The 16,146-nt window shown below is 37.1% G+C and overlaps 1 protein-coding gene across 7 annotated transcripts in view; it reads right to left on the reverse strand.

Moving 5' to 3' along the window:
• Positions 1–16,146, reverse strand: part of SBF2 (SET binding factor 2) — a 517,824-nt gene that overhangs the window by 268,211 nt on the left and 233,467 nt on the right. For all 7 annotated transcript variants that reach the window (XM_003910236.3, XM_017948646.1, XM_009186612.2 and 4 more), the window contains exon 3: positions 11,917–12,054. In XM_003910236.3, coding sequence (XP_003910285.3) covers positions 11,917–12,054 — 138 coding nt within the window. The remainder of the gene's footprint in view (positions 1–11,916; positions 12,055–16,146) is intronic.

Below are 16,146 nucleotides of genomic sequence, written 5' to 3' on the forward strand. Positions count from 1 at the left end.
TTAGTAGAGATGGGGTTTCACTGTGTTAGGATGGTCTCGATCTACTGACCTCGTGATCCGCTCACCTTGGCCTCCCAAAGTGCTGGGATTACAGGTGTGAGCCACCGCGCCCAGCCTAAAGTCTTAAACGTAAGACCTAAAACCATAAAAACCCTAGAAGAAAACCTAGGCAATACCATTCAGGACATAGGCATGGGCAAAGACTTCATGTCTAAAACACCAAAAGCAATGACAACAAAAGCCAAAATTGACAAATGGGATCTAATTAAACTAAAGAGTTTCTGCCCAGCAAAAGAAACTATCAGCAGAGTGAACAGGCAACCTACAGAATAGGAGAAAATTTTTGCAATCTACTCATCTGACAAAGGGCTAATATCCAGAATCTACAAAGAACTTAAACTGACAAGAAAAAAACAACCCCATCAACAAGTGGGTGAAGGATATGAACAGACACTTCTCAAAAGAAGACATTTATGCAGCCAACAGACACATGAAAAAATGCTCATCATCACTGGTCATCAGAAAAACGCAAATCAAAACCACAATGAGATACCATCTCATGCTAGTTAGAATGGCGATCATTAAAAAAATCAGGAAACAACAGATGCTGGAGAGGATGTGGAGAAATAGGAACACGTTTACACTGCTGGTGGGAGTGTAAAGTAGTTCAACTATTGTGGAAGACAGTGTGGCGATTCCTCAAGAATCTAGAACTAGAAATATCATTTGACCCAGCCATCCCATTACTGGGTATACACCCAAAGGATTATAAATCATGCTGGTATAAAGACACATGCACACGTATGTTTACTGCGGCACTATTCACAATAGCAAAGACTTGGAACCAACCCAAATGTCCATCAATGATAGACCGGATTAAGAAAATGTGGCACATATACACCATGGAATACTATGCAGCCATAAAAAAGGATGAGTTCATGTCCTTTGCAGGGACATGGATGAAGCTGGAAACCATAATTCTCAGCAAACTAACACAAGAACAGAAAACCAAACACTGCATGTTCTCACTCATAAGTGGGAGTTGACAATAAGAATGCATGGACACAGGGCAGGGAACATCACACACTGGGGCCTGCTAGTGGGTAGTGGGGTTAGGGGAGGGATAGCATTAGGAGAAATATTTAACACAGATGACAGGTTGATGGGTGCAGCAAACCACCATGGCACATGTATACCTATGTAACAAAACTGCATGTTATGCACACGTACCCCAGAACTTAAAGTATAATAAAATTTTTTTTTAAATTTATTTATTATTATTATACTTTAAGTTGTAGGGTACATGTGCATAACGTGCAGGTTTGTTACATATGTATACTTGTGCCATGTTGGTGTGCTGCACCCATCAACTCGTCATTTACATCAGGTATAACTCCCAATGCAATCCCTCCCCCCTCCCCCCTCCCCACGATAGGCCCCGGTGTGTGATGTTCCCCTTCCTGAGTCCAAGTGATCTCATTGTTCAGTTCCCACCTATGAGTGAGAACATGCGGTGTTTGGTTTTCTGTTCTTGTGATAGTTTGCTAAGAATGATGGTTTCCAGCTGCATCCATGTCCCTACAAAGGACACAAACTCATCCTTTTTTATGGCTGCATAGTATTCCATGGTGTATATGTACCACATTTTCTTAATCCAGACTCACAAAGAGACTTAGACTCCCAGACAATAATAATGGGAGACTTCAACACTCCACTGTCAACATTAGACAGATCAACGAGACAGAAAGTTAACAAGGATATCCAGGAATTGAACTCAGCTCTGCAGCAAGCAGACCTAATAGACATCTATAGAACTCTCCACCCCAAATCAACAGAATATACATTCTTCTCAGCACCACATCGTACTTATTCCAAAATTGACCACGTAATTGGAAGTAAAGCACTCCTCAGCAAATGTACAAGAACAGAAATTATTACAAACTGTCTCTCAGACCACAGTGCAATCAAACTAGAACTCAGGACTAAGAAACTCAATCAAAACCGCTCAACTACATGGAAACTGAACAACCTGCTCCTGAATGACTACTGGGTACATAACGAAATGAAGGCAGAAATAAAGATGTTCTTTGAAACCAATGAGAACAAAGATACAACATACCAGAATCTCTGGGACACATTTAAAGCAGTGTGTAGAGGGAAATTTATAGCACTAAATGCCCACAAGAGAAAGCAGGAAAGATCTAAAATTGACACTCTAACATCACAATTAAAAGAACTAGAGAAGCAAGAGCAAACACATTCGAAAGCTAGCAGAAGGCAAGAAATAACTAAGATCAGAGCAGAACTGAAGGAGACAGAGACACAAAAAACCCTCCAAAAAATCAATCAATCCAGGAGTTGGTTTTTTGAAAAGATCAACAAAATTGACAGACCACTAGCAAGACTAATAAAGAAGAAAAGAGAGAAGAATCAAATCGATGCAATTAAAAATGATAAAGGGGATATCACCACCGACCCCACAGAAATACAAATTACCATCAGAGAATACTATAAACACCTCTACGCAAATAAACTGGAAAATCTAGAAGAAATGGATAATTTCCTGGACACTTACACTCTTCCAAGACTAAACCAGGAAGAAGTTGAATCCCTGAATAGACCAATAGTAGGCTCTGAAATTGAGGCAATAATTAATAGCCTACCAACCAAAAAAAGTCCAGGACCAGATGGATTCACAGCTGAATTCTACCAGAGGTATAAGGAGGAGTTGGTACCATTCCTTCTGAAACTATTCCAATCAATAGAAAAAGAGGGAATCCTCCCTAACTCATTTTATGAGGCCAACATCATCCTGATACCAAAGCCTGGCAGAGACACAACAAAAAAAGAGAATTTTAGACCAATATCCCTGATGAACATCGATGCAAAAATCCTCAATAAAATACTGGCAAACCGGATTCAACAACACATCAAAAAGCTTATCCACCATGATCAAGTGGGCTTCATCCCTGGGATGCAAGGCTGGTTCAACATTCGCAAATCAATAAACATAATCCAGCATATAAACAGAACCAAAGACAAGAACCACATGATTATCTCAATAGATGCAGAAAAGGCTTTTGACAAAATTCAACAGCCCTTCATGCTAAAAACGCTCAATAAATTCGGTATTGATGGAACGTACCTCAAAATAATAAGAGCTATTTATGACAAACCCACAGCCAATATCATACTGAATGGGCAAAAACTGGAAAAATTCCCTTTGAAAACTGGCACAAGACAGGGATGCCCTCTCTCACCACTCCTATTCAACATAGTGTTGGAAGTTCTGGCTAGGGCAATCAGGCAAGAGAAAGAAATCAAGGGTATTCAGTTAGGAAAAGAAGAAGTCAAATTGTCCCTCTTTGCAGATGACATGATTGTATATTTAGAAAACCCCATTGTCTCAGCCCAAAATCTCCTTAAGCTGATAAGCAACTTCAGCAAAGTCTCAGGATACAAAATTAATGTGCAAAAATCACAAGCATTCTTATACACCAATAACAGACAAACACAGAGCCAAATCATGAATGAACTTCCATTCACAATTGCTTCAAAGAGAATCAAATACCTAGGAATCCAACTTACAAGGGATGTAAAGGACCTCTTCAAGGAGAACTACAAACCACTGCTCAGTGAAATCAAAGAGGACACAAACAAATGGAAGAACATACCATGCTCATGGATAGGAAGAATCAATATCGTGAAAATGGCCATACTGCCCAAGGTAATTTATAGATTCAATGCCATCCCCATCAAGCTACCAATGAGTTTCTTCACAGAATTGGAAAAAACTGCTTTAAAGTTCATATGGAACCAAAAAAGAGCCCGCATCTCCAAGACAACCCTAAGTCAAAAGAACAAAGCTGGAGGCATCACGCTACCTGACTTCAAACTATACTACAAGGCTACAGTAACCAAAACAGCATGGTACTGGTACCAAAACAGAGATATAGACCAATGGAACAGAACAGAGTCCTCAGAAATAATACCACACATCTACAGCCATCTGATCTTTGACAAACCTGAGAAAAACAAGAAATGGGGAAAGGATTCCCTATTTAATAAATGGTGCTGGGAAAATTGGCTAGCCATAAGTAGAAAGCTGAAACTGGATCCTTTCCTTACTCCTTATACGAAAATTAATTCAAGATGGATTAGAGACTTAAATGTTAGACCTAATACCATAAAAATCCTAGAGGAAAACCTAGGTAGTACCATTCAGGACATAGGCATGGGCAAAGACTTCATGTCTAAAACACCAAAAGCAACGGCAGCAAAAGCCAAAATTGACAAATGGGATCTCATTAAACTAAAGAGCTTCTGCACAGCAAAAGAAACTACCATCAGAGTGAACAGGCAACCTACAGAATGGGAGAAAATTTTTGCAATCTACTCATCTGACAAAGGGCTAATATCCAGAACCTACAAAGAACTCAAACAAATTTACAAGAAAAAAACAAACAACCCCATCAAAAAGTGGGCAAAGGATATGAATAGACATTTCTCAAAAGAAGACATTCATACAGCCAACAAACACATGAAAAAATGCTCATCATCACTGGCCATCAGAGAAATGCAAATCAAAACCACAATGAGATACCATCTCACACCAGTTAGAATGGCAATCATTAAAAAGTCAGGAAACAACAGGTGCTGGAGAGGATGTGGAGAAATAGGAACACTTTTACACTGTTGGTGGGATTGTAAACTAGTTCAACCATTATGGAAAACAGTATGGCGATTCCTCAAGGATCTAGAACTAGATGTACCATATGACCCAGCCATCCCATTACTGGGTATATACCCAAAGGATTATAAATTATGCTGCTTTAAAGACACATGCACACGTATGTTTACTGCAGCACTATTCACAATAGCAAAGACTTGGAATCAACCCAAATGTCCATCAGTGACAGACTGGATTAATAAAATTTTTTTTAAAAGTACACTTTATTCAGAAGATGACTTGCAATAGTGTTCTGTGGGACATAATTTAAAGTGTATCTGCTATGAACAATATTAAAATATATCTTTAAAATCAGACATAGTTAAAATGACAGAATAAGAAAAATAATACAGTAGTGGAAGATATTTAAAATCTATGCTACCTGCTTCATTTTAGTAATCACATGCCCAGAGAGATGAAATGACTTGCCAAAGTCATACAGATCATTAAAGGCATAACTGGGATTAACAAGCCAAGTCTTCTCTTAAGCTACTTCTCCTTTCAGTATCTTATACTCTTCTGTGTAAACTTTGTAAGAAATAACATATTAGTTCAAATAAGCTGTTTAAGATAACATCTGAGAAGCCAAACTGCCAATCTGAAAAGATGTTCAGATTTGTTTTCCTTTAATTATATTTGAATGTAGTAATCTTTGTTTTAAAATGAAATAGTAACAATACTAGCTTGAAATTGTTGTCAAAATTTAAGAAAAAGTATTTGATGTTGAAGGATTCTGGAAACTTACTCCTAAAAGTTTCTCCTGCTGTTTTAATGTCTTATATCATTTTAAGCATGTAGTACCAATTAATCATAGTTAATTCAGTGATAGTTTTTTCCTACAAAGTACAACTGTGAGGGACACCAAGGTGAATGTTAAGATCCAGCATTCTGTCCATTTGCCAATTCTCATTTCAAAAAGGGGGAGGAGAAGACAGATGCTTTGGTAAAAAACATAATCTTCACCATCCATACTCTAAGGAGAATCCCATGTGGATATTTGCAAAGGTTGTAAATTATCAAACTATAGAATAAACTCAGAACATACAAGTCTCCCAATTTTTTCTCTGTGTGAATTATGTTACACATGCTAGTTTTCACTAGACTCTAACAAAGTCTAGTCTTGTTGAATAAGACCTAAGAATTAGTCTCTAGAATGCTACCAAGTGTAAAGTTGATTACAATATCAGCAAGCCCAATTCCCAAACGCCGCTATTTCTAACTTTTAGTTCAAGGAGTTTTATTACCTTGGACTAAGTTCTTCTTGAAGGAATCAAGATTTTTCCAGATATTCATCACAGTTATTCATAATACTGACAAAACAGGAAATACATGTCCATCAGGGGATTAATTAAACCTACCCATATGGTCAATTAGTGTACAGCAATTTTTGTAAAAAAAAAAAAATCCTTTTTATTGGAAGAAAATATGTCCATTTTTTTCTGTTCTCTCAATTTTTTTCCTGCATGTTCTTTCTATGTTTTCTACAATGAGCATAGTTTACTATGATAAACAGCGGGACAGTGGGGGTGGGGAGTACCAAAAATGATTGGGTTGTAGTACTTCAGCTAATCTATATAATGTTTTGTATGTGGTGTTCTCCACTGTTTTATAACATATAGAGATGAATTTTTTTTTTTAGACAGAGTCTCACTCTGTCGCCCCGACTGGAGTGCAGTGGCGCGATCTCGGCTCACTGCAAGCTCCACCTCCCAGGTTCACGCTATTCTCCTGCCTCAGCCTCCCGAGTAGCTGGGACTACAGGCACCCGTCACTACGCCCAGCTAATTTTTTGTATTTTTCTTTAGTAGAGACGGTTTCACCATGTTAGCCAGGACAGTCTCGATCTCCTGACCTCGTGATCCGCCCGCCTCGGCCTCCCAAAGTGCTGGGATTACAGGTGTGAGCCACTGCGCCCGGCCTAGAGATGAATTTATAAATTCCTTTTTATGACTCCATTTTCCAGGTAATTACTTAACTACTTGGAATTAATTGTATGATATTATGTTTAAATTTATTTTGTTTTCTCAAATAGCTCATCAACTGTTTAAATAATATTTGTTGAAATATACACATTCCATTGATTTATAAAGCTTCTATTGTTGGATACTGATCTATACACAATAGAGTCTGCTCCTGGGTATCATTTTTGTTCCCATAATTGTTTTTATCCTTGACACTTAATTCTTGAACCTATAGCACACTGATACAATTTTCGCAGGTTTGTAGTAAATGTGGTTATTATTTGGTCCTTGGAGCCACAATCAATCAAGCACTTCAACTTGGTACTGAATGTCCCTAAGTAAGCCTCATCTGTAAAATGGAAATGTTAAAACCTATCAAATGCTGTTTTGTGAGAATAAACTATATGTGAGTTAAATAAAACAGAATGAAATAAAGTGTTGTGAAACTTTTAGCACAGTGCCCAGAACGTAAGACTTTAATTTAGCATAAGCACTACAATCTTTTTTCCTTTTCACAGGCTTTTTGTTTGAATTGTTCTTTTTCTTTCCCTTACTCTAGGTGTTGGCTCTTATTAAAATGTCCACTGAGTCTTTTAAACTCCGTATGATTTATTCCAGTTGCTTGGTCTGCAATTATTATCTATTTCACTGAATGATACTTAGCATATGGTACTTTGGAATGTTTTTGTACTTAAGTTTTGGTTCTGCTTCCCAAGCTAGATTTGAAGCCCACTGAGATGGAGAAACATATCTCATGCTTTCTATGTCTCTCCCTCTTTTTTCCTCATCTCATCTCTCGAAATTACAAAATTCATTCCCTCTCTCTTTCTTTGATGACAATTTGATGACATACCAAATGTTCTCACTGAGAACTGCATAATTATCACTGATTCAGAGACAAGTATATAAACATATGAAATAACTTTAAAAAGATACAGAACTAAATTTAAATTTTAGATATTTAAAATTTTATACTTAATATATTTTAAGATAATCAACTTATTATTTAGTTAAGTCATAAAAGTCAATGTAAATCTATCATATTTTACTGATTACTTAAAAAAATTTAGGATCACATTACCTAGTTGAGTAATTTTGGGAACATATTATCAAAAGTTTAATGCCAAAGGTTTGCTTATGATTACTGACAGTGTTACTGTATCTTGGAAAGATAACAGAGCTAACATTTTTAAAGTTGCACAATCATATTTTGGATGGTGTATGTCCCTAAGTTCCCCCTCTTTAGGATTCCAAATAATGTGTCATAGTATATTTGGTATGAAGTAATTCACACCAAACAAGAATTAAAAGATCTATTTTGAACTGATGATATGATCCAAAAAGAAAAGAAAAACACATTTTTAAAGGGACGTAAACAGTTCATGCCAAAAATGAAAACAACTTTACTGATGACCAAGAAAGAAACATCTTCTGGGTTCTATTTTTTTTTTTTCAAATTCTGCCTCATTGTTTGTCCCTCTTTCCGACCAAGCCCAAAAGACATTAACTTATGTTTCCAGAAAAGTGATCTTACAATTCTGGCTAGTACTTAAGTACAATTATATAGAATCCAGAATTCTCACAATCTATCTACATTTTTAGAATCTTGGAAAAATCTGGTATGAAGCAGACTGTAACCTTCTGTAAGGTGATCGTAAAAAATAAATTATGATTTCTGGGTCCACTGAAAATAGCAAGTAGGAAAATATCTAAGCTAAAAAGAGAAATAACTTTTGACATACAGATTCAAACTACACAAGAACCCAGATCTTAGCTTCTAATATTATTCCCTACTCAAAACAGCCAGACTCCTTGAAGAAATGGCTGATTTCAAGGCAGAGGCAGGGAAGGAATAAAATGATCCTAGATCAACTCGTTATGATGAAAAGTTAAAAAGTACTTTTTCTAAAAGGACATCTGTGAAAAGAACACGGAAATCTGTCTGAGTGGTGCACACTGGTCAAATATGGGATAATTTGTGCATTAAAATAATAAAAAGCATTAATGATTTATATATTATTGGGGGAAAAAACTTGAATCCACGAGTCTATAGCTCAAATAGACAGGAAGAGAGAATTCTAGCTTATAGTAAAAGGTCGACTGCTGACTGCTAAATATAGAGGGAGTATGGAGTTAGAAAATAATCATTTTTTGTTATCAGTATCAAAATTGCTGTAGGCAAGAATCATTAGTAAATGCTGAATCTAGGGGAACATGATTGATGAATAGTAGGATATTTGCATAGTCTTAGAATGCCTTCCAGTAGACTGATTATTAATTGCAAACATAAAAATAGCCACTATAAAGTGGAGAAATCTGACAATCATCTGACCAAGTTACCAAAATTAACATCATCAATGAGGGACAGATAGGCATTGTGTATGGATCACGAGGTCAGGAGATCAAGACCGTCTTGGCTAACACAGTGAAACCCCGTCTCTATTAAAAAATACAAAAAACTAGCCGGGCGAGGTGGCAGGCGCCGGTAGTCCCAGCTACTCGGGAGGCTGAGGCAGGAGAATGGCGTAAACCCAGGAGGCAGAGCTTGCAGTGAGCTGAGATCCGGCCACTGCACTCCAGCCTGGGCGACAGAGCAAGACTCCGTCTCAAAAAAAAAAAAAAAAAGAAAGAAAAAAGAAAGAGTCCCTTAGAAGGAACACAGGTAATATTCCAACTGTTGGTGCAGAGCCTGAAACTAACAATGAGAGACATTGCAAACGCAAAATAAGAAACATTGTATTAAAAATGGGGGTGAAAAGTTACATTATTTAAAAATGTCCACATTATAGACAAAGAAAGGCTGCACAACTATTCCACATGGAAAGAGACAAAAGAGAAATGACAACTAAATGCAATATATGTAGTATGTTCTAGATCCTGTACTGGAAGAAAAAAGGGATGGGGGGTGCTATAAAGGACATTATTAGGTCAAATGACAAAACTGGAACATGGATGGTAGGTTTTATTATATTGATGTTAAATTTCCTGAGGTTGATAACTGTACTGTTTACATACTGTTCATGTACCTCTGAAGCATATACTAAAGAATTTAGGGTAAGGGTAAATGATACATGCAACTTTCTTTCAAATGGTTCAGAAAAAATAAACTGTGTGTGTGTGTATGGGGGAGAAGGGGAGGGAAGGGAGGGGAAGAGGGAAAAAGGGATAAAGGGAGAAAGGAAGGGTAGGGAAGAAAGACCTCAAATAAATCAATGGGGCAAAATATTACAACAGGTGAATATGGGTAAAGGCTATATACATGTTTGCATTATTCTTGCAACTTTTCTTTAAGTTTAAAATTATTTCCAAATTAAAAGTTTGAAAAATACCCAAGAATTCCTAGAACCTATTTATAAACATCTGCTATTAATATAATGTCAATATATTGCCTTTCTGATAGTTTGTCTAGAAGAAGAGGGGTTAATAGTGAAGAGGGAGAATCTAAATAATTATAGTTAGTTTCATTAGATAATTCCAAGGAGTTGTGAAGCAATACCCTCAAGAATATGGAAATAACAGAAAATATTGAATTCTCAGCATTAACTTAAATGCTAAAGATCAACAGAGAAATGAAAGGCCAATAAAAGAGACAAAGTGGTTCTTGGGTAGAGAACACTCTCTAACTTATTCAGATTGAATTGATCAAAATGAGAAGTTGATTAGCTATTTGTTGGCAACATACATCCACACATTATCCAGGGGAGAGGAAACTTTAAATCACACTTAAAGTTTTCTGTCCCCATTGATAACATAATCTCTAATTTCAAATAGAAGCAACAGGCTATGTTCATCTGATAGTCTTTAAGTATTTAACATCAAATATCCCTTAGTTTGATTCCATAATCAAAAGTCCATACTTTGATATGGCTTTCTACTAAGATCTGGTGACAGGAAGACAACGTGCTGATGATGCATATTTTGTTCTATATGCATTTTCAGCACTTTTCACATTCTCTATAAATTAGTAATCTAGCATGTTGGTTTTAATACATCAGTCTAGTGAACTTGAATAATGAGTCTGCATCATGAAAGGTAATTTGTCTCCTCTTACTCAAAAATCAGATTTCTGCATCCAAAAAATTCAGATCTTTAGAGTTTAATAAACATAATCAAAACTACCCAACACTCCTTTGTTAAGCCATTTCAGAAAGCAGGCCAATCTTTTCCCCCCAGTAGTGATACTCTATATGTAGCAGAAACTACAGCAGATTATGCAAACTAGCTTACTCAATATCTTCCAAATCCCCTTTACAGTTTCCTTCTTGTATTATAGAGCCTGGAAAGAAAAACCACCACCACCAGCACCAACAAAAAAAAAATCCCTTCATTTTTTGGGGCAAAATGGGCTCTGTATGCAATCTTACTTCCACCAAAGAAACAACTCATGTAAAACTTAAAAGCAGAAGTCAGCAGTGTGAGACTAAAGCAGAAGTCAGCAGTGTGAATATCTGCAGGAGAATGGATATTCTAGCACAACTATGGTGAAGGTTATAATGTCTGATACATACCCAGCATCATAAGTGCCAAGTGGTAAAAGGTGGAAGGAATATGGTTTCTATGAGACTAGCACCAAGCTGGGCTGTTCCTAGTACCTAGAATTGGTTCCCTGCTTGTCCCTCACCCCTAAAATTTCATAAGCTGCCAAATACTTTGTTATGACTCCTTTCTGCTTAGAGAAAGTAGAGCCAGTAGTGTGAAATTAAGAACCAACCTCAACCAATAGTCTGAAAGGGCAATTATTTTCTAAGTCTTCATAGTTCTAGCTTATGAATTTCTGCCTGATCATGTTGATAACATTACCCCTAAGAAGAATGAGTTAACATTTGGATGCCTAAACAATAATGTCAGGCATTGTAATTATGATTTGCAAACATTTTGAGTAAATGTTCCACATTCTATGAAAGACCTCCCAGGAGAAGGGCTGGCAGGGAAAATCATAGGTTCACCAAGAGAAGAAATTAATATTCTTAATAAACCAATTCAAGGATGCACTATTTTTAGAAATATTCAGATTATGATCAATGTTTCGAAAAAGGACAATTAAATCTGGAAAGTAATTTTAACATGTTGCTCTCCTCTCCAACCTTAAACATAAAAATTTCTACATGCTTCTTAAGCTAGCCCATAAAACTCAAACTTGCAGTTTTAACAAAAATATGGCATACAAAAAAACATTCCTAAATGTTGTACCTTCGACTGTACTTTAGCTAGTAAAGGTTTTTGTACCTGAAGATTAATCTCTGCCTCATAGAAGGTCAGGCATGAGCAGTAATGTCGATCTGAGTCAATATCTGTCAGGACAACCACAAAGAACGTTGGCTGCTTCCTCTCTCTGGACAGTTGCCACCCGCCAGGCTGACAAAACTAAATGAAATAGAAAAAAAAAAAGTAACATTTAAAAATAACAGAAGTTAATTATTAGTTAATCTCTGAGAAATTTTAAATGTTTGCCCATTTTAACAAATTCCTACCTGATGAGGTATGATTCTAAAGCCAATATTTTTTTAAAAAGTTCATGTACAGATTCATAATGTTGAAAACTTTCACCAATGTGCATATATATTTCATGAAGACAGCCTAGATTTCCCACAGATGCCACTCTGGGTGCCATTTCTGAGACCTAGGTTGGCATATGTAGGAACACCACATCAAAATGAAAGACTCCCGCCTAACTATGAGAACAAATCATGGAATAAATTGGAAATCAAGTGCAAAATATGTATCACTGAGAGAAAATAGAGTTATTTTAAAATTTCCATATGAATCTGAGAGTCTTCAATTCATTACAAAAAAAAGATATATATTGTTCAGCAAGACAGACCATATTCTTGTCCATAAAACATACTTTAACAAATTTAAAGAAAAGAAATCATACAATGTCTGCTGTTAGACCATGACAGAATTAAACTAGAAATCAGTAACAGACAGATAGCTGGAAAATCCAGAAATACTTGGAGGTTAAACAACACTTTTTTTTTTTTTTTTTTTTTTTTTTGATATAGGGTCTTGTTCTGTCACCCAGGATGGACTGTAGTGGCATGATCACAGCTCACTTTAACCTCAACCTCCTGGGCTCAAGCAATTCTCCCATCTCAGCCTCCTGAGTAGCTGGAACCACAGGCACCTACCAGCATATCTGGCTAATATTTTTTATTTTTTATTTTGTAGAGAAAGGGTCTTTCCATGTTGTCCAGGCTGGTCTCGAAGTCCTGGACTCAAGCAATTCTCCTGCATCAGTCTTCCAAAGTGCCAGGATTATGGGCATGAGCTACTGCACCCAGCCAAATAATACTTTTTAAATAACATTATGAGTCAAAGATGAAATCTCAAGAGAAATTTTAAAAATATTTTGAGCTAACTGAAAATGAAAATCCAACATCAAAATTTGTGGGATGTGGTGAAAGCAGTGCTTACAGAAAAATTTATATCACTGAATGCACATATTAGAAAAGAAGAAAGATCTAAAGTCAGTAATCTAAGCTTTGACCTTTGGAAACTAGAAAAGAGCAAATTACATCCAGAGTAAGCAAATAAAGAAAATAAAAGTTAAAATTGAAATCAATGATATTGAAAACAGAAAATCAGTAGAGAAAAATCAATAAAATAAAAGGCTGCTTCTTTGAAAAGATCAATAAGCCTCTAGCCAGGCTAATTAAGAAAAAAAAAGGCACCAATTACTAACAAATGAAATGAAAGAGGGAATATCAGTACAGATTGTTCTGGGTGGGAGACCCGCGAGAGAAGAAAAGGCACACACACAATACTTTTAAAGGTAAACAAGCTTTATCCCATATGTAGATTTAACAGGTAAATGATACAATAAGCAAACTAATAAAATAAGCAAATTGATATAATAAGCAAATGATATAATAAGCAAATTGCAATGCGAAGGGGAGAAGGGAAAAAGAGATAAATGTCTTTACACCCACCAGACTATGGAGGATTCACCACCAAACCGGGAAGCAACAGCCTGGGCTCCAGAGCTGGACACCACACTCACCAGACTATGGAGGATTCACCATGCCAGAGGTGGTGAATTCCTCTTCAAAGGGTTTCATTGTGTAATGTCCTTGGTTCGAAGGCCCTATCTCCTTGTACTTTCTCATTTTTAGCCTGCAAGCAGCCCTCCTGCTCTTGCCGTGCCCTAACTTGCCCAGACATGTCCAGACACGTCTTGTGCCATAGCAGAAGAACAATTGCTACCCACTCCCTTGCGAATTGCGCATCTACCCTATTTGTTCAGTGTGCTCTTGCAATCGTGGCTGATGCAGGGAGCACCCTTCGGCAGAAGTAAATTGCCTTGCTGAGAACGCTTTTTGCCTGAGTGCTGGTTTCACTTTGTGGCTCCGAGCACTTGTTTCTAACAACCACCAGACTGGGAAGCAGCAGCCTGGGCACCATAGTCAGCCACTTGTCTGTACACAGACAAGGAGAGGTCTCATGAAGCTTCAGCGCAGCGTGGGAACCTAGCTGTTTTTGTAACGAGTTGTTTGGCAGGAGGTACAGTCACGAAGGCCCTTGGTGACTGTGCTCAAGGAACACAAAAAGGTCAACGTGTTTTTATGATTGTCTATTGGTTTTCTTTTTTTTGGGATGAGTCCTGCTCTGTCGCCCAGGCTGGAGCGCAGTGACACGATCTCGGCTCACTGCAACCTCCGCCTCCTGGGTTCAAGTGATTCTCCTGCCTCAGCCTCCTGAGTAGCTGGGATTACAGGTGCCCGTCATCGTCCCTGGCTAATTCGTGTATTTTTAGTACCGATGGGGTTTTGCAATGTTGGCCAGGCTGGTCTTGACCTCCTGACTTCAAGTGATCCACCCGCCTTGGCCTCCCAAAGTGCCGGGATTACAGGTGTGAGCCACCGCACCCAGCCTATTGCTTTTCAATAACCAAGGTATAGGAATAGATTGAAATAGAGATTTCTCTGAAACAGTGCTGGAAGAACGCCTCAAGGGGCTCACACAACCTGTTCCAGGACTTGGTGACCATTGTTTGTGTCCACGTTCAATTGAGTTCAAATTTAATATTTAACTTTTCCTCCACACAAAAGTTCCCATGAACTTTTAAAAGATAATCAATGAATATTATAGACAACTCTATGCCCACAGCTGTGACAATGTAGATGAAATGTACCAATTTCTTGAAAGACACAATCTGCCAAAACTCACACAAGAAATGGACAATCAGAATAGTCCTATATTGTCAGAGAAACTGAATAATTAATAACTTTCAAAACAGAAAGCCCCAGGCCCAGATGAATTGACTGGTGGATTCTTTTAAACATTTAAGGAAGAAGTTACAGTCAGCCCTCTGTATCTGTGGGTTCTACATCTGTGGATTCAATCAACCATGGATCAAAAATATTTGGGAAAAACAAAGAAAAATAACAATACAACAATAAAAATAGTATATATAAAAATCCAGGTAGTAGCTATTTACATAACATTTACATTGTCTTAGGTATAAGTAATCTAGAGATGATTTACAATATAAAGGAGGATATGCATGGGTTATATGCACATACCACACCATTTAATATAAAACATTTGAGCATCTTCGGATTTTGGTATATGTGTGGGATTCTTGGAACCAATCCCCCTGCAGATTCCAAAGGACAACTGTACACCAATTATCTGCAAACTCTTTCAGAAAACAGAAGCAAAGGGAATACCTTCTTCATTCTATGAGGCCAGCACTATACTAATACCAAAACCAGATATAGACAGTTACAGAAATAAAAATTATTGACCAATATTGCTCATAAACATAAAAGCAAAAATATTAGCAAGTTGAATTCAACAATGAATAAAAAGAATATCATAACCAAGTGGAATTCATCCCAGGCATGCAAGGCTGGTTAACCATTCAAAAATCAATTAAACCATTACATCGTATCAACAGGCTAAAGAATAATCATGTGATCATACCAATAGATGCAGAAAATGCATTTGACAAAATCCAATACCTATTGATGATAAATAGCCTCAGTACACTAGAAGTAGAGGGAAGCTTCCTCAACTTGATAAAGAATATCTTTTAAAAAAAAAAAAAACTCCTATGGCTAATAGCATACTTAATGATGAAAAACTCAAATGATCAGGGGAATAAAGTTAAGGATGCCCCTCTCACCACGCTTCTTAATATTATCCTAGAAGTCCTAGCTAAAGCAATAAAATGAAAAAGAAATAAAAAGTATATATATTGGGAGGAAAGAAACAAAACTGCTTTTGTTCACAGATGACATGATGGTGTAAACAGATAATCTGAAAGGACAAAACAAACAAACAAACAAAAACCACCCCTGGAACTAATAAACAATTAAAAACAAATTCTAAGGCCGGGCGCGGTGGCTCAAGCCTGTAATCCCAGCACTTTGGGAGGCCGAGACGGGCGGATCATGAGGTCAGGAGATCGAGACCATCCTGGCTAACCCGGTGAAACTCCGTCTCTACTAAAAA

The sequence above is a fragment of the Papio anubis genome, chromosome 12 (assembly GCF_008728515.1).
Source record: "Papio anubis isolate 15944 chromosome 12, Panubis1.0, whole genome shotgun sequence".
In the NCBI taxonomy this organism is placed as follows: Eukaryota; Metazoa; Chordata; class Mammalia; order Primates; family Cercopithecidae; genus Papio; species Papio anubis.